The 26,605-nt window shown below is 41.9% G+C and overlaps 1 protein-coding gene across 1 annotated transcript in view; it reads left to right on the plus strand.

The window, feature by feature from the left end:
• DPT (dermatopontin) overlaps window positions 1-18,031 on the plus strand; it is a 28,346-nt gene extending 10,315 nt beyond the window's left edge. Inside the window, exons 3-4 of the mRNA XM_074595139.1 lie at window positions 10,829-10,936; window positions 16,611-18,031. Coding sequence (XP_074451240.1) covers window positions 10,829-10,936; window positions 16,611-16,677 — 175 coding nt within the window. The 3' untranslated portion in view covers window positions 16,678-18,031. The remainder of the gene's footprint in view (window positions 1-10,828; window positions 10,937-16,610) is intronic.
• The last annotated feature ends 8,574 nt before the right edge of the window (window positions 18,032-26,605 follow it).

A 26,605-nucleotide genomic window follows, 5' to 3' on the forward strand; every position in this document is an offset into this window, starting at 1 on the left:
GCAAATTTTTTCCTGATAACAGGATTCTTGAGGACCCATGGCTAAGGATGAGGGCACAGTTATGCTGAAGAGCACAACACAGTAGCTAGCCCTAAATGAACAGGTCTGGGTACCAGCAACAGCCTAGCTATGCTGGAAACTGTGACAGAAGTCTCCAAAGTGGAACAACATTTCAAAGGTGGTGGTATAGCTCTCACTATAAATCCAGCAGATTTACAGGAATAGGAGCATCTCTATGCCATGCAGTTTTGCCACAATGACTTACAGGAGTGAACCTACTGCCAGTTACCTCACAAAGAATATCCTCTGGCTGACAAGCTGGATTTTTGTATTTGTACTGCATACGATTTGATCCCTCTCTCAAGGCTGTTTGAAGACCAAAGTCAAAATAAGCTACGGATCATAGTTCAAACCAAAAAATAGGTGGCCTCACCCAAATGCAGTATCACAACTGGTGCTGGCAACCTCACAGAGACTATGGAAAAATGAGCTCCGCATCCCAAGCTTCTCAATGTCCCCAGGTGTGATTTCTCTAAATTGAGACAGAAGCACAGTAGCAGACGGTGAGAAAGCTCATATTGCTCCTGTCCATTCTGCGTAACAGAACTCACTATTTTATGCTCCAGGGCTACTAATCCAACTATTCTCACTGACAAAAAGAACAACCCACCTGTACTTTAAAAAAGAATAAATAAGAAAATGGAGGGGGGGGGGGAAATCTGTGCTTGAATCCTTGTTTCCAGAACTCAGCTTTGAAGTAAACTTCCCATGGAGATGCATACAAACTGTTTACTTGCCTTTTGGTCTTACTTGGCTGGCTGGCTACTGGCCAAACACAACAGCAGGGCCTTGCTTTGCATCCTTCAGTCTCCTTGCAGCCAGGAGGAAAATAATTTCTTTTTATTATTATTTTTAAGTATTTTAAATGACAGGAACTCTGTAACTAAGTCTTTGAACATTCATCTGCCCCCTTTCCAGCCCACAGATGTTCTCTGCCTGGGGGTTTATTTACATACCTGCCCAGGCTCTTCCCTCTGAGGGAAGCTCACTGTAACTTTTAAGCAGTTCTTCCAATTTCTCTTACTCCTCTAATATTGTATGTATTTTCAGAGAGATAACAGAAATCTTCTCTGACCTCTTTTGTTGTTGACAGTTCTGCTTCTCTCAGATGTCGTCTTGACAACTGGGAACAGCTTTGTCTCTCTGCCTTGCAGATTGGCATCCAGAGCAATGTAAATCCTAATGTAAATGTTTGGGGTTACTGATGTCTTGCGTTTCCATCCCAGCTGCACATGGACTCCTATACTGCCCTTCTATTTCCAATAGTGACTTCACTCCATTTTTTATGCTTGGAAAAGAATGTCTTACACAGTTCAGATACTCCTGTCTTTCCATGCAGAAAAGGCAGCATTTCAAAGGCAGGTGAAGCATTTCTCCCTTTAAGCAGGGTAGAAATCCCACGTGGGAGGGAAAAGCTTTAAAACCTCTGGGAAGACCTGTCACCTGGCGTGTGAAAAATTTCTGGTACATGGTTTGTGATTATGGGTTCATTATAATATCATTTTGTACCCTGCATTACCAGGCTTAGTCACTGCACCTGTGCCCAATTTGTTCCGTTCAAGCTACTGGCCTATCTTGACACTTCCATATCCACTCTTACCCTGGACAGTCTCTCGTACAGTTTCTTCTACTTGAGAGCCTTGTTTGACCTTACTCTTTGAAGTGCCTCCTTGCAATGTATTTCTTCCAATTTCTTTCAAGCTCTCATTCTGACTTTGGAGTTAGCAAGGTAAATAAAAGCTCTTTGTACATATCTTTATCCAAATTAGGATGTTATGGTCTGGATGGACACACAACTGGATGGGTAAAAATCTGGTGGTTTAACAAGCTCAGAGAGTAGTGGTTAAAGGGTTATACTCTGCCGGGTGCCCATTACGAGCAGAGCACTGTAACTAAGGTCTACCCTGGGACCCATCCTGCTTAACATCTTTATCAGTGACTTGGAGGAGGCAACAGAGCACACTCTCACCAAGCCTGAGGGCAGGACTGCTGTTCAGAGGGTTATAAAGAAAACCTTTTCCGCTACGAGAACAGTGAGGCAGTAGAGCAGGTTGCCTGGTGAGGCTATACAGGCTCCATCCCTGAAGGTTTTCAAGATTCAACTGAATGAAGACCTGAGCAGCCTCGTCCAACCTCATGGCTGACCTTACTTTGAGCAGGGGGCTGTACCAGAGACCTCTTGAGGTCCCTTTCCGTCACAGTTATCCTGCAATCACAAATAGGAGGACTTCTGCTGCAGGGCCCACATCATCCAGCGAAACACTCTCTCCCCTCCAAAACAGTGTTCTCCTGCCTATTGTCTGCTGGGAACGGTTTCTTTTCTGTTTTATTCCCTTTACCCTGCCTAGATAGTGTCTGGAAGAGTGCTAGTTGTTATGCTAAGATATAAACAACATGAACTGCAATGTGTTAGCCTGAAACCCCATGCCTTGGACCCACTTTTACTACTACAGGTGTGACTTGTCTGAATTGTTAAACTTCAGAGTACAGCCACTAAACTTCGCATTCCCTAAACCCGGGAGATCTCACTCACAACTTTACTTCCATCGGCATTTCCAAGTGATTGTCACAAAATGTTGTTCATGCATCACACTTCTGGTCTGTATCTCACACTCTGTTTAAGATGCATTTGACAGAGAGACTGTGTTTTCCAAACAATCTTCAAAGCAGTTCTGAACTACCATTGGTAGGACCTCAAAATGTATATGCATATAAGACACAATAAAAATACATGTGCATATACAGTATCATTATTTATTATAGTTTCTGCACCAACCTATAATGGTATTTATTCTCTTCCAGAAACTAGCTGTCAATAAACTATCTACGGAGAAATGGCTATTAACATGCTGTTGGCTCCTATTTCTTGGTTGAAGCAGCTTAATTTCATGCAAAGGCTTCTATTATTATATGACTGTGGAAAAGTAATACCAGGAAAATATGTAATGACTGCGGTGCCTCATGGATCATGCATGACACATAGGAAAATCTATATTCAAAGACAATCCACATCGCAGAATTTCTCAGCAGCCTTGAATATTAATGTGCTATGAATCCTTCATTACAAAACAAAATATGGCCAGAAAGGTGTTTTTAAGAAAACTGATAATACTGAGGCATAGCAAAACTCTTTGTTTTAAATTAGCTCTCACCTTGGGTATTTGATCCCTTCCTCTTCCAGTTGTCTCTCTACGAGGCTCTCTGGCAAACAAAAAAGCTGTAAGACAGCTGATCTTTATGCATGGCTTCTCTTGGCTCTTCTTCTTCAGCACTATGCTCCTCCTGGAGTTGGTCTTCCCTACAATGAATAAAGACAGGGTTTCCCCATGTATATAAGCCATGCAAATGGTTTGTTAGAACTTGACCTGTTTTTACAGCTGGAACATTCCTGCGCTTTTTGAATCCTGCTAATACTTACTGGAATACTAATTTATGGCACCATCATGCTGACTGAAACACACACTTAAACACTTTGCTTAAGAACACGGTTAAAGACAAATACATGCTTAAGGACTTTGCTTGGTAGCATTTATAAGCTTTCTCTTAGAGCCCAGCAGTTCTGTTTCACAGCTCCTCTTCCCACCACTAATTTGCAGTTTACCTGTACAGTAAACGCATAGTGAAAATAAATATATAATCTTTTCCAGCCTCATAGTTTTGCAGTTGCTATTTTTAATTTTTTTTCAAGTACTTTGTTTCCTTCCTCACCATGCCAAGTCTTGTCATGAATACTGCACATTTTTACCATACTGAAAATAATTAACGTTCCTCACAGGAGGCAGAAAGGCTCCATTATTTTACCTGGCTAGGGAATGCTACCACAGTAAAATAAACTGTGCGCCAATTCAAACCATAAAGGAAGCGAATCCATCGCAGACACAGAGACAGTGTGATTAACTCGTCCCATTAGAACTCAGATTTTTCTCTTTGCCAGGAAACTGAAAGCTTGTCTCCATACTCTCAAAAGCAAACACATGTCACAGAGCAGCCCCAAGTCTGCACAGACTGTTTATGACTGTTTCCGCTCTCCAAACAACCAGCAGTCCAAGTGCCAGAAGGTCTGTCTGGAGCTTTCGCAGCTCTCTGTCACAGTAACATTGTCCAGGCAACAATTACATTTTCCAAGAGTTATTGGCTTTACAAAACTTACTTGTTTTCTGACACCGAAGCTATATTGAGACTGATGAGATCCTACGCAGGTTTCTCAGATATTACCAACCGCAGAGATATAAATGCAGGAGGTGAACTCAGAACAGATGTGGTGGAAACATGCACTTCTGGGCAACTCAATTCCCATCCCCCGTTTGGTTTGGTTTTTGGTTTGTTGGTTGTTTGTTTTTTTTTTAATGAAGTATTTAACTGATTTTTTTTATATCCCAGGAAATACAACCTTACAGTTCAATCTCCAGGACCACCTTCCAGAGACATCTTAGGAGAAACACATTTGCTTAATGTTGGAAAACTGGCTAATGTTATTTCAGACACGTCTTTCTTGGAACAGGCATAGGCTGCCCTAAGCTGTCTGCTGCTCCTTGTAACTGTATAGCACTAGCTTGTGTAGGCCTCCAAGAACAACTGCGGTCCCACTGTGTTGGCCTCGTGGCTCCTCACCCTTCTGAGAGTTTGTGGCTTTCAATACAACAGAGTGGAAACAAAATGATGGTGATGTGTCTAGGTGAATCCATGATCTCAGAGCCTGGATCCTGAACTCTATCCCGAAACGCACATGCATGCCACATGAGAGGACTCCTCATCTCTCGAGCAGCTCCAGGACACCTCTAGTTCCCTGGCAGCCCAGCAATCTGGGATCTATAATGGGGAGCATTGGCAGGAATTTCTGTAGTCAGTTTACTAAGACCTTCTTTGGCTTTTCAGCACAGTATGCTTTTCAAAAAGGGATGCCTGCTATCTTGCAGCTGGAGGTAGAATTGAAATTGATTAAAGAGCATATAATCCCCATGTTCACTGAATGTAACATGCGGGCTCATGGCTCTTGAAACAAAATTCTCCTTTAGGAGAGACATATTCTTAAAGCACCTCTAAATAACATCTGAAACAGTAAGGCCATTCAGGGGACGCTCCTTGTCCTCAAAGGTCAGAAAGTTAATGTCAAAGCTTATGTTTTCCTCTTGAAATGGAACAGCTCCTTCTTCTGGCTGTGGCATTCTTAGAGGAAGAGTTCAGCAGCAAAGAGGAAAATGAAGGTTAAAGAGGAGCCATTCATCTTGCTAGCACTGTAGTTGCACAAGAAGTGACAAGTGTAAGGCACTGCAAAACAACACACTTACTAGCAGGGAATGAGTATATTCAACAGTTGAAGCAGGAAACCACCAGGTCCACCACTGACTGTCTTTGATATTTTAAAAGACTCATTTCTTTTGTCTGCTTGATACCTGAAGGCAAGGCATACCCACAGCTCCCATTTACTTCTCTAAGGGACAAGGCTGTACAATACTAGTAAGGCCATTGGTGTGACTCGATCTTCTTATGGGTAAAAAACAGACTAATGATAACCATTTCCGAAGTCAATTGTTAAAAGAGTGCTAAGGATCACTGTAGAGTAGTACAAAACAGTGCTAAATGAGTAACTGTGTTTTCTATTAATCTCTAACATAGTAATTCTTCACCATGGAAAATAAACAATATTACTACTTTCAGACTAAAACAATAATAACAGTAATCCTGTTAAAGATTTAATGCCTTTTTTCAATATTTTTCCTGCCCTGAACAAGATTTATAGGATTACAGTAAAGTACATCAGAAAATTGCAGGGATAGGTGGGGCGATGCAAACAGTCAGAAGATAAACCATCCCACATTAACTCTACCAGCTAAAAACCCATTATGGAAATACTTTTTCCTGTCAGGTTTTTCTGCTCTTCCCCATACATGTCAAACTATTTACATCCCTTCTCACAAGCTCTTCTTTCTCAGTCTTTAATGTAGAATTACCTGCTTTTTCCTCTCTCCACAATGCCACTAACGCTCCAAGTCTCTTGTGTCCAAACATCATACACCTGATATTAACCTGAAGTGGATTTGCAAGCTGAAGCAGAAATCGTTTGTTTTCTGTATTAATTCTTGAAAATAGATCATATGGATTGAAAACACTACCACTTGCTAAAGATCTCATGTTACCATTTTCTCCCCTCTGAGTCCTTCCCCAAACTGAACACCTATGTGCATATCTGGGTTTAGTATACAACCCCATTAAGTGTACCCTGCTAGCCCCTACGCAGATTCTCTGTCTCCTCAGAGTTCATCTGGCACCAAACTACTTGGTGCCTAGGCCCCACAATCAGTATAACACAGGTCTTCTCACAGCTGCTTTGCAAGCCTCTCTTCTCCGGCTTTCCCTCATGTAGCTTCTCAGGCACCACACGCACCACAGCTTGGTCTTAGAGGCCTTAGATCACCTCAAACAGCGGTAGCAACTTTGTCTCAACACTTGGCAATTCCCAAGCTTTTCACTGTCCTCCTAGCCTGGTCTTCTTTGCTAAGAGATCAATGCCAGAAGTGCTTATGGGGCCCTCATGCAGGCTACTTGTGGATGGCTCTTCCCAAAAGGGTCTTGCCCCTGGGCTTGGACTCCTTGGGAGTCCAGACTCCCGTGGACAGGCAAACCTTCAGCAACTAGGGAAAAAAGTCTTTCTCACTTGTTTCATGACTTCTCTCAGGTATAAGCCATACACTGCCACACGACTTACAAATGGTACCACGGTAGGTGGTTCACAGTTGATACTCAGTTGATAGGCGTTACAGAGTAAAATGCTCAATATTTTCAGTTAAGCATTTGACAATAACATTACACACCAAGCTACAACAAATGCTGAGGGAACCACTGTCCTGTGCTGGGCAGACCACTTTGAGAAGAGCCTTAATGGCTGAGTTCAACAACCTTTCTCCCATTCATGACAAGAAAATCAAGTACTGAATATCCCTATGTATTAAACACTACAGCATCTCTCAGTGCAGATACGTTTTATGCGACTTATCCCCAAGATTCCAAAACCAGGGATAATAGGTAAGAGCTGGGTAACACCACAGAGCCCTGCTATATGGACAACCAAATGCACTTCCTTCCAAAGAATACAGTGCAATCCGGATGACCTTGAGATGCATGGGCTTAAGGGAACAGTTTCATAAACAAGTACAGCAAACATCAAAGGGAACTGAATAGACAGACAGACCACACAGACCCAAGTGAACTTGAACATTGCTGTCATAGCACTATTTATAATTTTTCTCTCCAGAACAAAAGCACTCAGTAGGCAACTGTCTATGTAACAAGACAAATTTCAGAGCAGCTCAAGTCCCTGTATCATTTACTTTCAGTAATTGCATATATTGGCTTTTCAAACATTTCTTAGTGGAGGAGCCTTAAGAGGCCAAATGGTTATGTGAAGAACTTAGTAGAGAGGGAGGGGCAGATGACAGCAGGCAGAAAGAACAGAGAGGGAAGCTAAATGAAGGCTCCCTACTGCATCCATTCACTTCAAAATAACATTGCCTGCCTCTGCAAAAGGTCTGTGAGACCCTTCCCAGTAATTCAGGAGCTTGTCATCAGATTTACTTTTTAACTGAAAGGCTTGTGAAACAAGTTCAAAGAACTGACTTTCAGTTTTGTCTCTGAGTATAGCTGAAAACAGTTTTTTAACCTTGTGTTTTGCACAGTCTCATCTGCCCAGCACATAGTGCTGGTCAAGATTACAGAACATTTTCCTTGTTGAATGCCAAACAGATGTTATGAAACACATTTGGTGGAACATATATAAACACATGCCTTAGTGTTTTCTCATAATAATAGCCCAAAAAAGCCCCAAAACCTGCAGCTGATGGGGGGATGCAAAATTAAATCCTGGTCCATAGCTAGTCTTCATGCCACAAGTTTTAAAAACCTCCTGTGACCCAGCAATCTTCGAAGATGAGGTATCAGAGATGCAGGCTACAAATTAGTAAGCTAAATATGGAGACTGTCCTCTAGCAGAGTAAGCAACCACACTATTAAACTTTCTTACCCTCCAAAACAGGGTATCCACAATATGCCTGTTAGGAATGGTACCTACCGACCTGCTAACTCACTAACTGTGTCTTTGAGGTATCTGCTGAGACTGTGCTAGTTGGTCTAGGCTAAAACTCTCCCTGGGATTGTCCTAATAATTTACATGTCTAGGCAATCAAGTTAAAGTGCCCAGAAACCTTATCTGGTGTTGTTTAATTTACTAGCATATATGTAGCCCCAGTTTCTCTTGGCCTCTGGCTACAGATCCAGAAATACTCTCAAGTTCCCAGATTCAGATCCATGGCTTCACTGTTGGGAGGCTCAGGCATGCAAAAAAGTCCTTCTCAAGGCCTTAATTTCTGTGTAAAGAAAATGGATAAAATACAGATGAGGAAGCAGAGGTCAGGGTTTGTGAAGTATGTTCTAGTTCTCATCACAGCTCTGGGCGTGGAGCGGCCCTGAAAGCATGTCTTTGCAAACTGGAGGGCTTTCAGCAAGTTGGCTACACTGAAGAACCAGCTTATGCTCACATTAAGGCTCTTTTATGGGGCCATAAAAGTGTATTAGAGATTCAAGTCATAGATTATCTAGGTAAAAAAGTATTAAAATCTGAGCTGTAAACTGTCTGACAATGACAAATAAATATATATTTGGGAGCACAAGGAGAGATATCCTGAAAGAAAAAATTATAACATCAGCCTTCAATCAAAGTCACAGATAAATTAGGTTTGCCATGGTTTGACAGAAACACGTTCAGGTGATAATCTTTGGTCTAGGAAAAAACATCAGCTAACTGGTGAGAAGTCATGAGAAACAGCTTTTTATAATATTTGTATTTATTCTCTTTGGGTCAGAGCCAGTTCCCTTAAAATCCACAGTGGTCTCACTTTGGACTTTCAGGGGGGCTGGACTGAAAACTGTGGCTCTAATTTTCCCACTTGCAGAGCATACTGATGAGACTACCTATTTACCCATCCTAACAACTGCCAGTGTACATGTTTTTTTCTATTTCTCCTAGCCTGTAGCAGCTGTCTGCATGACCCGTGAAATACTGCTGTTCATTTCTTATCATCAGCACAGCGCTGCGAAGGCTCTGCGAATCCACGGGCCCTTGGTCAGAGCTCTGACAACGGGAGCTGTGACCAGGCCTCATCTCCTGCCTCTCAAAACCACTTGGGCATGGGTGTTCTTGTACTACAACTAATAATTTGCTTGATGATTACCATGGCCAAAGGACAGGAGACACAGAACAAGACACATTCAAAGACATTGACTGTTGAGACTTAGGGATCTTATAAGGCCATGCTTGAGTTTCACACTCAGTCCCATTTTTCATCCATCAAGGAATAATGATTTGTTAGGAATGATGTTCCAATTAAATGATGTTTTTCTTCCATTTTCAAAAGCTGAAAATGACCTGCAATTAAGTCACATCTGCTTTTACAAAGACGATGTAACAGTATAAGAACAGGGTAAATGAAGTGATCAAAAATACATATAAAATATATGGAGAGTGTGGCGATTCCAGGGGATTTTTTGTTTTAGTAAGTAGCTCTAGGAGATAGCAGCCTAATATTCCAGAGTCCCTCAGTTTTCAGGTAAACTTTCAGTTTCTGAATATTACAACAGTTACTGGTTTGGGCTCCAAATAACCTCAAAGCATTTCATTTTAAAAACTTAAGACCATCCCAATAATTAAATTCTTAGGAAGTAAAATATTTAAGCTTGTGCTCAACCCCCACAGATTTAATAAAAAGTAAACATGCACTTGAGTGCTTGGCTGGGATGTGCCAGGATCACCTTCAAGCATCATTCAAGTACCGCTACAGGGCTAAATTAAGTCTGAAAAACCATTGTCAGGATTTCAGTAACAGCATCTTAACCCTGTTAGTATCAACGGGAGTTGAGCTGTTCATTTCCACGGTGCCAGCACCTCCCTTACAGGGAACCTGATTCTTCCCTGTGCTGCTTCGTAGTGAATCTGACACAACTCCACTAGTAACCCCCACATAAAATGGTGTAATACAGGGAAAGACTGAGTGCCAGGTTTCCATTCCTGACCTCTAACATAATGTTGGCATAAAGTATTGGTCAAGGTCCCAGCCCCTTCCTGCATCTGTTCATTATCTGCAAAATGTCTGTAAAACCAAGTACAGTATTACTTGCCTATTTCCCAGGGAAGCAGTAACCATAATTTGATTAATAAATGCAGAAGCACTTTGAACTTCTTAGATAAAATAGACTGCATAAATATTGTCCAGGCCAATATTTTTACATTACAAACTAGGCAGAAAGTGGAAAGAACAGAGAGAAATGGATTAATTGCTACATTCATTTAATGTAATTCATAAATGGATAAATGCTTGTAGCTATTTGACTTGGCAACATTTACAGAACTCTACAGCAGCAAACCAAACAGACTGACAAGAGGCCGGAGCAACTCTCTGCAATAAAGGCATAAGTAGAAGACAGGTTTTACACTCTTGTTCAGGCTGCTTTTATCCCAGAGCTGCAGATGTATATGCATATAATACTCCAACTTGCTCTTAACACTTCTAAACTTCCTGAAATTTATTCAAATAGCTACATTAATTAATTGCACAGAAGAGAAATGCAGTCTTATAGGTCAGACTGCATCTGTGGCGCTATTAAGAAACAAGAACTTTCAAAGAAACAGGAAAAATCTACTATTTTGAGTTGCATTCAGTCAACTGCACTTTTCTATGAGATGGTGAATTATTTTATCTTCTTTTTCCTTAATGTAAAGGTTAACAACAGAATATCCGGGACACTATGGAGAAGACATGGACATGATGATGTACACTTATGACTATTACATCCGTGGGGCAACCACAACTTTCTCTGCTGTGGACAGGTTTGGTTTTCATCTGTTTCACTAGCAATTAAAAAAAAATGGTTTTCCTTTTCTATTTCTCCCAAAGATGATGTGTGCATGGCTACGCATCATCTGCTGTGGTACTCGGCATCAGGCTAGTACTTATGAGGACCAAAGTTCACTGTGCATGTGGCTAATTGTCCAGCATGGTGTATCAGGAAAAGGGCCTCTTCATGCACAAGGGGATCATCTGCCATGTCCATCCAAGTAGTGAAAAATATAGCAATGGTAGGCTTGGCTAAAACTGAACTCCACAAAGCTTAACCAATCTTCAATATTGTTTCTCACCTACCTCTAGTTAGAGCATCTTTTATCTAACCAACCCAGTAAAAACTCAGCCTGGAACACGCTGTTCTTTGAGGGGATAAGGGACTTATCTTGGCCCACTCTTCTTTGCAGAGAAGTGGGGAACATGCCAGCATGCAAAGATAAGACCATACAAATTGCAATCTGAATGCTGTAAACTGCCCAATCCATTGCAACACAATTCTGACATATTTGAGGCCACACTGGGAATTAAGGCAATGCAGTGCACATTAAAGCCTTTCCAGAAAATGAGTTCATTACATTTTCTTGATCAGTCCTGGTCATTACTTGACCAGGCCCTATGGCTAGTGAAGTTGTAGTTGGATCTTGATTCTTTCCTCTCAAGCTGACCTCTAATACATCGACTGTGAGTTATTTCTTTGCTGATGTTTTTTCTCAGACACCTCAGCCCGGTATATTAAAGCATTTGTTATCAAACACAGCAGAGTCAGCAGGGCAAGGAGTGCTGCACTGGCCTATCATTGCCAAGACTGGCTAGAGGGGAAGGGGAAAGAGAAGAGAGGAGGAGTTTAAACACACCATCAATTCAAGCTGTCTCTAAGAATGCTCAAAGGAGCTGAGGTGCTTTTGCCACTGTGATGCACTCAGCTTGCTGGACTTCACTGAGGATCCCCTCAGCCAAAAGATTACCTAAAATAAGAAGACTTTTCCTGAAATGATAACACACTGTCAAACTGCTGCAGGTCCATAACTGTAATTTTCTGGCTAAAATTCATTAGCCTGTTTATTAACAAATGGAACCCATGTCTGCAAATTATTCCTACAAGCGGAAGCGTAACTATCACAGTTAATTGACTCAAAGTTATCTACTTATCCCTTTGGATAAAGAATTTACAAGGTTGCAAGGGACATCCTTCTTTTGGGTTTTTCTCTTAAATATTCTCCAGTGCTATTCTCAATCCTTGTTCCTGACGGCCATGGCAGAAAGTAGAAGAGATAATGCAGACAGCGTGCTCCCTTGCAGCTGTATTCCAGCCACCATCAAATGCGGACCAGGGTAAAGTAAGGAATCACAAGGGCGAGCCTGGAAAACAGAGCAGTTGAGGTAAATGATACCTCTGAGCAGATTTCTGTCTGTGACTGCTGAAGGCTTAACACAGCCTTCAGAACAGGGTAGCAGTGCAGGGACTGGCCAGGAGTGGAGGCAGCACCATGGGGATACACATCGGGAGTACAGGTCTTCACAGGTTATAGCACCACAGTACCTGGAAAGGGAAGAAGCCACCAACGCCTTTGTCCTACCACTGCTGTGATACCACAGATGAACCTGCAATAGCAGCAGATGAAAACCATACAGAAAACATTTTATGAACTGCAATCTTGGAAACTTTTCTGTGCCAATGAACTTCCTGGCCCCCAGCTTCCAGAATGACTAAAACCAACTTGTGTTGCTTCACATAACAAGTGAAAAAAAATTCCTGCTATGCCTGTTTGTAATTCAGATTCATGCAGTAACTCTCCTGAGTGGTATACTTGCAAAAGTCGGCAAAGTTTGTCATCCTAAGTGGTTCTTTGCAGCTGGTTGAGGCAGGATAGGAGCGAAAAAAGCTATTCCCAGTCCCAGTCTGCCAGCAGCACACACACATGCAGCTTGTCTATGTAAACATGCTGTAGATTTTGAGACTGCTTTTCATTCTCAAGCATATTAAACTTGTGTCCATACTATTTAGCCTGTGATGGGCAATGTTCTTGAGCTAACGAGAGGCACAAAAAAAGCCTTTGAAGGTATTTTAGTTTAAGCTTTCCTAATCACTTCAGTTAGGTATTTTTAGACTTTCTGAATAAACTTGCAGAAATCATATCCTCCCTTCCTACTCCCTAAGACATTGCATCACTGGGGTCACTGCTGATGCACAGATATTTGAGAGCACGTGATGCCTCTGGCAAAAGCTGCAGAAAGATTAGAAAGGTGGCATCCCCACCTCCTCTTCTGTAATCACTCTGCAAGTTTCCATGCCTGCGTATCAGGAATAAAAGAAGGAGCTGCTGTTCATATCAGAGGTTTTAAGCACTCATCTGTGGAGAGCAGATTTTAGAAAGGGTTAATATTTACATTTTTCAGTCCCATTTTAAATTGGTCAAAAGGAGAAAACAATTGCCTATAAAGCAAGAAAAAAGTAGCTGGAAAGAATTAGTAGAGGCTTGAAGTATCTCTGCAAGCACATTCGAGAGCATGGTGATAATGCTGATGCAGACAGGCTGACCTACGGACATAAGTAAGGGAGTATTTGCAGGGAAAGACAGTACCTTTTGTTAGACAGACTGATACAGTCAGGTTTCAGAGATAGACATGGGGTATGTGAAGCAGGTTGTAAACAACTGAAACTGCCCACATAGACATGCACATTGTAAACCCCTGGAAAAATACCTTCCAAAATTAAAAAAAAATAAATAAATTCAAAAGAGCTTCAAAATAGCTTCAGCCTGAGCTCTGACACATGCTAAGTGATGACAGCATGGCTCCCTCATGAAGCCTTGTTACAGGGCTGTGGTCTGGTTGGATCGCTCTCTCGAGTCCAGAGGGCACCACTGGGGCATTCACAGCCCAACCTGTGGCGAGTAGCTTGGACCGGGATGTGGGGATTACCAGACGTGCTTGGTAGGTGCCACAGCTTGCCCTTCAGTGCGTAGTATAAAAATAGCACATGCAGACTGTCATAAGCTCATTTCTTTTACAAAACTGTTCTCTGCTCCATTTGTTTGGGTGATCTGCATAGCCAGTAATTTCTTAACTGCTCAGACATCCATCATTGAAAGACAGATCAACACCCAGGTGCCCTAGCAGTAAGTATATTTGAAATGGCTGGACAAGCCAGATAGCTACTGAGCTCAGCTGAGCTAAATTATAGGGTATTTTAGGTCCCTAATAAGTTTCATATGACCAAAGAAAGAGGATTTTGTCAAACTCAATATGAATAGGAATTCATAGAATTTTTAAACTGAATTGGAAACAGATTATTCAGCAATATTTGAAGATAAAAGATATTTTCCCGATAGAAACAAAAATTTAATTCTGACAGCACATGACAGCTGGTGAGTAAAAGTGACAATTCAATATTGACTCCCGAAGTCAAGGAAAATGCATGACATTATCAATTGGGGGGGGGGCTATAAACTGGTGTTAAGGATCTGACAAGACAAGTTCATATATATTCTACAATATTCCACATAGGGCAATTCCTGAGGGATCTGCACCTCTACTGGAAAACTTGTAAGGGATCTACAAACAGAAACAGGCTGATAACTACTGAATTAAACACACAGCACCAATGGTGCAAGGTAGTTGCCTGCATCCTGAAAAGTTGAATATATATGTTTAGCTTTCAAACAGAAGTAATGCAAAAAAAGATAAATCAAGATACTAAATGCATAAACCTATTGGCCATCAACTCCATGCATATATGCTAAAGTTTCTGCAAGTTCAGGCTTAAATTACAACTTCAGAAATAATTCTGTTCTTATATTTTAAAGCATGTTATTCATTCAGGTAACTAAAATACATTTATTTTAAATAGCTTGACTTTTAACTTTACAATATTCCGTTTTAGAAAAACTACTTGACCTCAGCTTTTGAGCTAAAAGTCTTTCTGACAATGGGTGCTAGTTTAGCAGACCTTAATTTTGACCCATATAATCTTGTAGTCCTTTTTTTTTTTTGTGTCTCTCTGGGTAGCTCAGTGACCAAAAGAGTAATAACTGTCTTTGAAGAGCACGCACATAGTCCAAATGAGGACTTTCTAAAATAAACCTAAAAATGAATCTTGCATTTCATTAACCTTTGGTAACAGTTTTATGAGGCAATTACAATTACAAACCATCTAGCAAAGGCCTAAAGAAAACCAAAAATAAACACTATATAACTAAACGCAGATTTGCTGATGAGTATGAGACAGACCCAATTCCAAACGAAACTCAGCATAAACTGGTGAAGCAGCATAGTAAATTTCCAATTAAAAAACCTCAGTTAATGAAAGCTGAAATTAGACGCTTTATACCTACACAGAGCTTAAGAGTCAAATTATTCTTATTCCACGATAGAGTCACCCAGCCAATAAAACCATATAAGAGCAATTAATACCAAAATCTGGGCTCAGGTGTCTCGTCACATCCCTAAGAGGCAGTAGGTTCTGCACCAGTTTCCTCACTGGAGCTGGCCACCAGAAAACCAGGGCTGTGCAGGTGTCTTATACAGCCAGCTCCTATTGAACCACTCCAGCAGCATTACTTGTCCCATGCCTCAGGTTTAGGAGATAACTATCATCAGAATTCAAACTGTCGGAAACCTCTCTGAGTAGTACCTGTTACCAATTTAAAAGATGGCTGCCATCTACGAGGACTGTACTTTAGATCTAAACTCCTGTTAGCCAATACCAAACAGCCTAAATTGAACATTTGCTCCACAGCAGGACAGTATTTGCTCCTCTGAGCTCACGCGTTTTTGTCAAGGGAAAATTTGATGCACAATAAGCTAAGGGGGAAATTTGCAGCCTATTGCAGCTATTGGTCGCTAAATCACTGGCCTCCACTGTTGAATCCTGCTGCTTCAGCCATGCTTCGTACTAAAAATTGTTAGTAGGTATTGTATCACTCTCCTGAGAGAGAATACAGACATCCAATTACTCACAAACCAGGAAGAGCATAAACTCTCTTTACACTCCTAAACATTTCTCTGACTCGCATGTGGCTTGTGGAGATCAAGGATGAGAAGTTAATTTAATTTCTCTCACTATTGATTCCTTCACATCTTTAATAAAGGACACTAGCTAGAAGACCTAGTAGTGGAAGATAAAATAAAAAAAAAAGAACAGTGAATTCTGCTGTATGGATAACTCCCCACTTAGAAATAGCTTGAAAATCACCCACACATTTTACTTTGTACACGTTCCTGAGCAATATATCACATGACAATAATTTTTGACAGAACCGTCCTTTTTCTCTTGATCACTGATTTAAAGTCAATTTAGGATTGATCACCATCAAGGCTAATTGTTTTCTGAAGGATACTCAGAGACCTAATTATTCAGGGAGATGATTTTCTAACCTTGTAAGGCAGTGTGAAAGAATTATAACTATAATAGAATCATAGAATGGCTACAGTTGGAAGGGCTCTTAAAGATCATCTAGTTCCAACCCCCCTGCCATGGGCTATCGGACATATTTAATCTCCTTCCAGCCCATAAAAACGGAAAGCACTCAGAGGAAAGTCAGCTAATGGCAGACAGATGTTTTTGTTGCCACAATACCTGATGTAAAGTTATTCTTACTTGTATAGTCTTATCCTCTGCAATTCTGGCTTGCTAATATCTCTCTCTCGTCTCCCTTGCAGGGATCGTCAGTGGAAATTCATTGTCTGCAGGATGACAGAATATGACTGCCCGTTTCAAAATGTTTAAAAAGATCAAGTGTACCCAGCTTGGAAAGCTTGGGGACAGACAGGGTGAGATGAGGGTCAGTGATTATGGGAGAAGGGCAATTAGGCTCACAAAAAAGGTACAAAGACTTATCAGCTGTCTGCTGAAAATACAGTTCTTTCCCTCTGGAGCTATTAAACAAATTGCCAGTCCACAAGCATGCAACGGCGATTCTGGAGGATTCCTTCAAGCTCCACTGGCAGTTGTATCCCCCAAATAAAATTGCTTTTGACATACATGTTTATGATACACAAGTCTATGGCATACGCAGTTGCCTTTTTTATATATACATATAGCCATTCTGAACACATACAACTTACTTGCACGTAGCAACTTTGTATAAACTGCTTCCCAGCACAGTCACTCCGAATGAGGTGGAAACATACTATAAGCTCTCCAACATCCACTAGACTTTCCTGTCTCTGCTTTGTACTTGGAACCAACCCAGTGATCCCTACCAGCTTCTCAGCATTTAGTAGCCGAAAGTGTGCTGAAAGCGGCATCAGGAGGTGTCTGACGTACTGCATCTGGCATTACCTGTTACAGCCCCCCAGCATAACTCCATTGCAACAAAGGTCCTCCTGCACAGAGGAATTCCAGGTATTTACAACACTGGAAGATGTCAATATGTGATTAAAATGAGAGTAGATCCATCAATAAAAACAGAAGACTATTCCAGCTTTATTGAGAGTCTCTTTTATATTGTCTTAAAAGCTTCTAATGACATAATAAGCCAGAAGCTCTACCCTGGGCAAACCCAGGAGTAGGTCAGGCCACTCGCACTCTCAGTAAACACATATACTGCACTTGTCAGGAGTCTAATTCTCAGGTGGATTGTGTTTCCACTATGGGTGCCTGTACAACATCCATCTGTCCTTGGTAATATATTCTTGGCTTAGAATAGACAAATAAAGCTAATGGCTTAGGTGACCTCAGTTCCTCCAACTTGCAGATCTCATTCCCTGTAAAGAATAAGCTGACCATGCTTCAAGCCTGCACAGCACTTGTGCAGATGTAATTCAACAAGACAGACTATTGGTCTCTTTCAGGAAGATCAGAGGTAGGATTTTTGCTCTTGAACAAACCAGAATTTAGGGCTCAGTTTCTCAGCTGATGAAGTCAATGGTAAACTTAGCAGTGACTTCAGCAGTGCTGGCTCAAGGGCCATGATGGACCTCGTGGACCAATTTAAGGTTGTAAAGCTTCATGGGGAACACTGGTGTCAGCCAGTCAGTTTCCATGTTCCAAGCATTTTTAACATATTTACTAGCATACCCTCAAGTGTGAGCATTAAAACTGCACTTGTCCAATAAAAGAATAATAGGTTTTGCATTGCTGTAGCCTTGTTGTTTCTTGATTTTACTTACACTAGCTTATTAATTTGCACGCAAAGAAACCTTCTTTCATCCTCAGAGACCGTGATGGTGATTAGGGAGTTTCTGTGAGAGCCAGCTGCTAGGACATGTTAGTATAAGAGTGGGAAAGAGAAATCAATCAAGAGGCCTAGGGAAACTGGAGAAGCTTATTAGCTGACACTGGTAGACAAAGGAAGCCAAGAGAGCTCCAAACAGGAGAGCACCAGAGGAGAAGGCACGCATGCCAAGGAGTAGATAGAGAAGGCCAGGCACTATAATTAGGCACAGAAGGGTCATCTCTGGGAAAACTGGCTCTAGATGGACACCCATCTCCCACAGAACTTTATCTTGACTATTTAGGCTGTGTGCACACCATGGGCTCACGGAGGCCTCTGAGGGGACAGTGCAAGATCAGCTTAGGCTGATTTATATCAGCCCCGGAAAGGAGCAGTTCTGCTCTCTTGTTCACTGTAACTGCAGTGTCATATTGTCCCATATGCCACCTTTCATCCTCGTCCTTGTCCCAGTCACTTCCTTCCACCCATGCTCTATTCCCAGCTCCACCCTAGCAGTGCATCTGTGTAGGATACATTTCACAGGACTCCTCTTCAGAAAGTTAAGTAATTCTCAGATGAGGAAAGGCGTGGGTGGGAAACAGAATGTATCTCGGGGAAAGGCAGAAATGGGATGTGGACCAAAAAAAAACCCCAAAAAGCAGAACTGAGGCAGAGAAAGAGTGGTTCCTGTGAAGTCCTAGGACAGCTAGTTAGCAAAGCTAGGAACTGAACTTAGTTTTTACCTAAGTTTTTATCTAAGTTGCAGCATCCACTGCTAACCTTTAGGTAATCTTTGCGTGTGGGAAGACATTGCTCCAAAGCTGATAAGGTTCCAGCCCAAATTCCTCAGCACAGAGCAAGGTGATGAAAAGCCTGCCTTGGAGAAGTTCACTGGCTTCAAAATCCGATCAAGCCTGATTTGACTTTCCTAAAGCCATTCTGGAAGAGAGAGCCTTTCAACCTGCTTAGGACACCTGACCGCATCTGAACCACCTTTCACTCCTGCTAACACAAATCAGATGCCATTGCAGGGAAATGAACAGAGTTGTGCCTATTCAGACCAAGCGTACCCGAGCGCAGATGCCTGGTAGGGGAAGCCCACAGCTCTTCTTGATTCTCACGTATTGTGTCGCACAGAAGCACTCCACCCACACTTGTACTATATGGAATAAGTCACCCCTGATCTGAAGTCCCATATAGGCCTAACATTTTAAATTACCTCTTATTTTTTAATAAATAAAACACCAGGAAAAAAAAGTCTTATTTATTTAATAAATAACAACAGTATGGTTTGAATTCAAATATCTGAGAGAAAAGCACTCTTTCATAAATGCTGAGCATTGCCCCAGTCATGCTACAAGGGCTGCAGATGGCATACTGTCAGTGCTGTCAGTGATTTTTTTAGATAAATTAGGGCAGGGTAGTCTTTGCATTCAGAAAGAGAAATACAGCAAACTTCAAAAAAAAAGGAGAAGCTTTTGAGCTTTTCTAACTCTAAATAGAAAGGTGAACAAGAAAAGGTGGGGTGGCTGGGGAAGAGAAACACCAACACTGACTCCCTTTGTGGGTCTCCTTTAACCTGACACTCAGTGAAGGCTGGTGCTAAGCCAAACACACGTCCTCCATTTGATCCACTCCTCTTGAAGAGGCTCGAGTAATTGGAGAAAACACAGACAATCCTATCAACCCCAAAGAGTCAAAAAGAGAAGGACTTGACTGCTTTTCCTCCCAAATCTCAGGACTAACTTAAAAACCATGGGACTTTTGTAGAAAAAAAGAGCTCTACTTTTTTTCGTGTATTCTGATTTCTCAGTTTGCAGACTATATAAGCACTTTCAACATTTTTCAACATTTTTCACTTTCAGTATTTTTCAATCACTTATCAACAACACTGAGCCTAGAAATGAGGTTTTTAAGTGAAGGCTGAGATTCTTGTTTAATCACTTGACAATGAGAGCTGGGAACAGTTTTACAGGACATCAATTACTATGAGACTAAAGATAAGTATATCAGACTTAGCAATACAGGACCAATTAAAAAAAGAAACAGCAAACCCATAGCCATGTTGAAATGAGGCACATTTCCTGTAAAATCACGAGAGACCTTTCAACCTCTTCCAGTCCAGTGTTCAGGATTTTGTAATATGAGATAAACCTGGCAGAGAGTCATGGCTGGGAGATGCCAACACAGCTGAAGGGAAACCAGTCTGTGGATGAAGCAGAAGACCTGGCAGAAGATCAGTTGGCTCTTAGGAAAACTTACGTTGATTTGACCTTTGACTCATAGCCATTGAATCATTTTCTGGTTTTAAACTTTATTTCAAGTGCACGCTTATCACATCAGCAACATGTTACTGTACTGGCCTGCATCTTTAAGGCCACAGTACTGTTTTCAAACAGAGAGTATGAACATCACTGGTAGCGGCACTTTGTGCCAGAGTTGTTGGCGTGAACCGTAGGCAGGAGGAGTTCTGCTAATAACACATTATCAAACCTAAAACATCGCTTGTGCCTAGATTTACTTTTCAAGACACAGTAGTTACACAGGGGACTGCTACCTTATTCCTCACTATTTCAGGGTACCAGTATGTGTGTGGCTGATGCTCTGCATAGTAATCTGGACCTATGCATCCAGAAGTTTAGAAAAGGCAGCAGGGCTGCACACACGCTGAAACGGAAAGACATGCACAAGTGCTTGTGGGTCAGAGCCAGAAGGCTTGGCTCTGTCTTTCTGAGCTCCATACCTGAACAGCATTGATTTCAGTTGTATCCAGCTTGTGAACTTTGGCCAAAATCAGTGGAGTTCAATCTTAAGGAAGAGTCAGGCTTCTAAATACTTTTCAGGATCTTAGCTTAGCCGATGCACCTCTACAAGGAAGACCGGAAAAACTGGACCTTGAGTTAGAGGGAATCAATCTAGGAGTGTGCAGGGATGGACAAGGCACTGCATATTCTGTTCATACTTCCTCAGACACAAAAGCCCTGAATTGGTCAGGCAGTTGGACTAGATGATCATTGTAGGTCCCTTCCAACTGAAATGGTCTATTCTATTCTATTCTGCTTGAAAAATCAAACAGACTGTCCTGGTTCCGGTGGGGATAGGGTTAACTTTTCCTGGTATTCCATGCCATGTGAGCCACGCCCACCCTGAGCTGCCGGGGGAGGGGGCAGGAAGTTGCTGCTTAAAAGCGGGCTGGGGCGTCCGGGGTCCGGCCAGTCGGCGAGCGGCGGGGAGCGGCGGTTCCGTAATCGCGTTTGTATATTCCCCTATCCGTGTTGTTGTTGTTGTTGTTGTTGTTGTTGTTGTTGTTGTTGTTGTTGTTGTTGTTGTTGTTGTTGTTGTTGTTGTTGTTGTTGTTTGCCTGTTCCCTTTGCTGTTCTGTTAAACTGCCTTTGTCCCAGCCCAAGAGTCTTGCCTTTTCTTACGATCCTTCCTGTATTAGGAAGGCACGTGCGAGCGGCACGTGGTTCTTTGTTGCCATCTGAGGCTAAACCACGACACTGACTTAACCTCATGAAGAGTGGGACACACTCTGCCTTAGGTTATCTTTAAACCATTTAAGAAGAATCAAGAGAAGTTTTGCTGAGCTTAGAATTAAAGCCATGTCAATAGGATAAATCACAGTATGCAAAAAAAAAAAGGACAGCTACATTTTTGCAGGATATGAGCTTTAGTTTACATGCAGGATCAAATTATTCAGGTCTTGCCAGAACCAGACAAATCATCACACTGCAGAACCTGGTCCTAAAAAGATCAGCCCAAAATGTGCAAAACACAGAAGACGCAGATGCACAAGAGATGGCTCTATCTGAGAGAAAACCAATGGGAATGACAAGAACTTAAATGAAAACAATGAGAGAGAGACATCAAGCCACCTAAAGAATATGCCATTATGTAATTTCTTAAAATAAATCCATGCTCCTCAATCTTAGGAGTTGAGATGACTAGGATAATTTAATACCACCAAAATTTGAAGAATTTGGAGAAAGCTTCCCAAATAACTTTGCGATGAAAAAAGCCAGCACAGTATATCAAAATGCCATCCTCGAAAAGCAGAGGATTTGCCAAGTGAAGCAGAACCAACTGATAATGTTGATATAATTCTTCTAATCTGTGTTGGGAGCTCTTAACCCTTGACCAAAGAAAACAGAGAGATGAGAACAGAAGGAATAATAACAATGAAGTGTGAGTATAAGGAGGAGGTGTGATCACAGATGAAGAAAGAGGCAAGAAAAAAACAAAAGCAAATAAATTCTCAGCAAACTAAAGAAAATGGGCCTTTGGCACAACACGTAGCCCCAGAACTGAACTTCTAGCTTTCAATGGTTGTGTGAGACTGCATACAACATTTTGCTTCAGCTAAGATAAACACATTGCTCAAGTTACTTAAAAGTTTGAAGTTACTTAAGACTTTGGCTTGGGTTCAGACCCATCTTAAAGTGAACAAACTTTGACTTGGAAATGGATATATTCATCAGCAAAAACACTGCCATAATTACACAAGTCATGCAAAATTAAGTGCTTTTGCCTACCACTGAAATCTAACAGCTGCTACAGCTACGTCCAGGAGTGAGTGTGATTCCCATTCACTGGTTTCCATCCAGGCAAGCTCACAGGTGTTTTTTTACTCCTCAAACCTTACTTCTGTTTTCATTTGGAAGGCAGGGAACATGGCCTTGTAAAGCATCTAAGATGGTCTTTTGTGGGTCTCACCTTGGTAGCCCCAAGACAGGGTACTATAACCGGGGAGACAAGCAACTAGCTTCCCCTCTATCATTTTCACAGTAAAGCTTCTCTTCCTCTGGTTTCACATGATTTTGCACTGCAACTGTCTGTTCCTGTGCTTTCACTATCACTCTCGTGTTCATATTATCCTTACAGCCACTGAAAGATTTTGGGGCAGCAACCTTCTCTGCCTGCCTGGCCTGTCAAGTCACATACAAACTAACTGCACGTAGCACCATAAAAATGATAAAAGACAACACTTAAAACAGTGTATTATAGTGTAATTTCATATATACATCCTCACTGCCCAAAGTCCTGGTTCAAAGCCCACTGATAATGGTAGAAGCCTGTCCACCAATTTTTATAAGATTTGCACTATTCCTTTTGTAAGGAAATAGAGCCATCTCACATGGAGAAAGCTCACATATCTTTCCCAGTCCTAAGCTGGCACCAGGCAGGGGAGCAGGTTTAATAAAATGTGAAGCAATAGGGCTATAATAAATTTGATTGTGATCTTACAAGGGAAGTTCCTTTCTTTCTTTACCTTGATTTTACCTATTCAGAGTAAATTTTGCACTGGTGAAAAATCTGAGGTGGCTTTGGAGAAACTCTTAACCACATAACAGACAGGGCACTTTTCTGCCACGTATTTCTGACCTTCCCTGGATGGACCTCTTTGGGGTCCAGAATAGAGGAGTGTCCGTGGCTCATTCACCAACAGCTGTACTGCTGAGGCAAGCAACAAAGGGCAAAAGTAATGCTAGTTGCCATAACTTTTCTGCTAGAAACTGACGCGTGACCATAAACTTAAGATCAGCAATCAAATAGTTATATAAATTGTAGTAGGCTTGCACTTGTTACAGCTCACAGACTGGACTGTAGCATGAAGAAAAGATTTTTCCAAGGATTTTATTTGCTGAATGTGCTGCACCAGGTTGGAAAAAGTCACCTACTCCAATTTCTTTAATTACAGTCGAGGGAGAGAACTAGATGAGACAAGACTGATACAAACATCCTTCTCTACCACTTAGAAATGCTAAACCTGAACCTTTTTAGCAGCATGATCGGTAGTTTGCTCTTCTGCTGGTTCAACATTACCCACTTCCCAGGTGCCTCTGTCTGACGTCTGCCTTTGCTGCAGGTGGGAACTATGACATACACATCACAGACTCTGCACTTAACACTGCAGCACAGCAAATATTGAATTCACAGGCCAATAACCTGAGCTATCATTTGCAGTTACTCTCTGCATTATTTAACAAAGCAGGCAGGAGAAAAAAAGGCTTTGAGTAATGAAGTGCTGTTCACCAGCTACAGTAACTACATAGATCACCATGGCATTCATCTGAAATGGTGACTGAGAGCGCACCGGCACTCTGCACCCACTTCATACAGATACAGCACATTCACGGGATTACTAGCAAGAAATGTATGTCATGACTTGAAGTCATTATTTTACTCTGTTGTACTGAATTTGCCACCTGGTCCCCTGGCTAGTACAAATGGGTTGGATTCCTCAGCAATAGCAGAACTTCTCCTGCTCAGTGTGAGTTGAGGATGTGGCCACACTGCTCGCCCAGGGGCAAGGAATCTCAGCACCAACGTCTCCATCCAGCCTCTGTGCTCTGCCTGAACAGTGCTGTGTGCCACAAGCCGCTCCACAATGTAACTAGTTTGACCTGGCTCCTGTCAAGCCATCTGAGATGCCAATTTCACCCTCTTTCCCCTCGCACCATAGTAACAATTGTAATGACTAAACAACAAAAACCATTAACATCAACAGTGAAATCATTGACACCATATGGAATTTCAGATATTTAAACACAATCCAGTGGCATCTCCACATGTTGTTAAAAAACAACCTTAACACATTAGGAGGAGAGGAGAGGAGAGGAGAGGAGAGGAGAGGAGAGGAGAGGAGAGGAGAGGAGAGGAGAGGAGAGGAGAGGAGAGGAGAGGAGAGGAGAGGAGAGGAGAGGAGAGGAGAGGAGAGGAGAGGAGAGGAGAGGAGAGGAGAGGAGAGGAGAGGAGAGGAGAGGAGAGGAGAGGAGTGCAGCTTTCAACCATTCCCACTCATCCTGTCAGAGGATACCAGGGAGAAGAGCTCAGCACCTCCCTCTCTACTGCCCCTCCTCAGGAAGCTGTAGAGAGCAATGAGGTCACCTCTCAGCCCCTTTTTCTCCGAACTAGACAAACCCAAAGTCCTTAGCCATTCCTCACAGGACATTCCTTCATCCCTTTCACCAGCTTTGTTGCCCTCCTCTGGGCACATTCGAGTACCTTCACATCCTTCTTAAATTATAGGGCCCAGAACTGCACACAGTATTCAAGGTGAGGCCGCACCAATGCTAAATTCAGCAGGATAATCGCCTCTTTTGACCAGCTGGTTATGCTTTAACGCACCCCAGGATGCGGTTTGCCCTCTTGGCTGCCAGGGAATGCTGCTGACTCATACCGAGCCTGCTGTCAACCAACACCCCCACTACGTCCACCACATTCCCTTCATCCACTAGGCAGGTGACTTTATCATAGAAGGATATCAAATTAGTTGAACAGTGTATGTGTGCACTTGTTCTTCATTTGTTGTGCCTGTTGATCTCATTACTTGAGTTAGATTTAAACAACTCTGGTTCTACAAAGTCAGATACATTCACTTGTACCACAACACTTAAGTTCTATATATGTATTCAATAAAGCTAATAACATATTTCCATAATGTGCTGTATGAATACCTGCAAAGATAATGAGCTGTCGTTACATCTTTGTGAGATGAAAGTTTACAGCAGCAATGAATTAACTCTTGTGATCAAGCAAAAAGAAAGGAAGAGCAAGTGACTAATATATATTATTCCCCTGCCTGCTCTATTAAAAAATTGAGACTCAGCCTTCAGTCTGTTGCTTGGAGGACCATGCTAAATAAGCCAAGACGGTAATGAAGCAGTGTGTGATGACCAGAACTAGAGAAAATCAAGATATAAATGCTTTCAGAGCCAAACGCCCTGACTGAGAAGGATGGGCCATGGAAGACATGCTTCAGCTCTCATGCTGGTTCTGAATTTTCCTTTGTCACTAAGGGTCTTAGACATAACAGAGAGCAGACTGCAGTGTGGTGCATCTTGAAATGAACTTGCTAGAGCAGTCTAATTCCAGTTGGACTGAGCTTGGCATTAAGTATTTTATCATGCTTCTCCTGTTGTGTTAATTAAAACTATAAAAAATAGCTAGTGCTGCAGAGATAGCTGTCATCAGAAAACAGGCTATTTTCTACTATTGGCTCTTCCTTTCTGCTGAGACCTAGATCTTCCTGATACAAAGCCTAATGCTACTTGACACTCTTCTAGAGGAGGAAGGTAAATTAGCCCACCATGGCCCATTCCATCATAATTCGGTATATTTCTGTATATCAGCTAGTTTGCTTAGCATTTGCTTGGGTGTTGCTAGGTGCTACTCCCTGCAGTGTACAATGCAGACAAAGCCCCAGTGTTCTTCATGCCTCACCTGTAATGAGATACTGTACTTTCCTGACTTCCGCACGGACAATGAAAAAAAAATCTTAGAAATTGAGATTGATAGGGGATGGGAAAGTATAAGAAGGTGACATCTGCCTCATTATAAGCACCAGATTAGTACAATGGACATGGTCCCCCATACCCCACAACAAGTTCAGCCATAGATTTGAATACCAGAGCCAGGCACGTGCCTAAAATAACATAAGGTCTGAAAGGGAGAAGGAGAGAATAAATACATACCCTAAAACCATGTGCAGTCAACTTG

Source organism: Larus michahellis, chromosome 1 (genome assembly GCF_964199755.1).
Source record: "Larus michahellis chromosome 1, bLarMic1.1, whole genome shotgun sequence".
NCBI lineage: Eukaryota > Metazoa > Chordata > Aves > Charadriiformes > Laridae > Larus > Larus michahellis.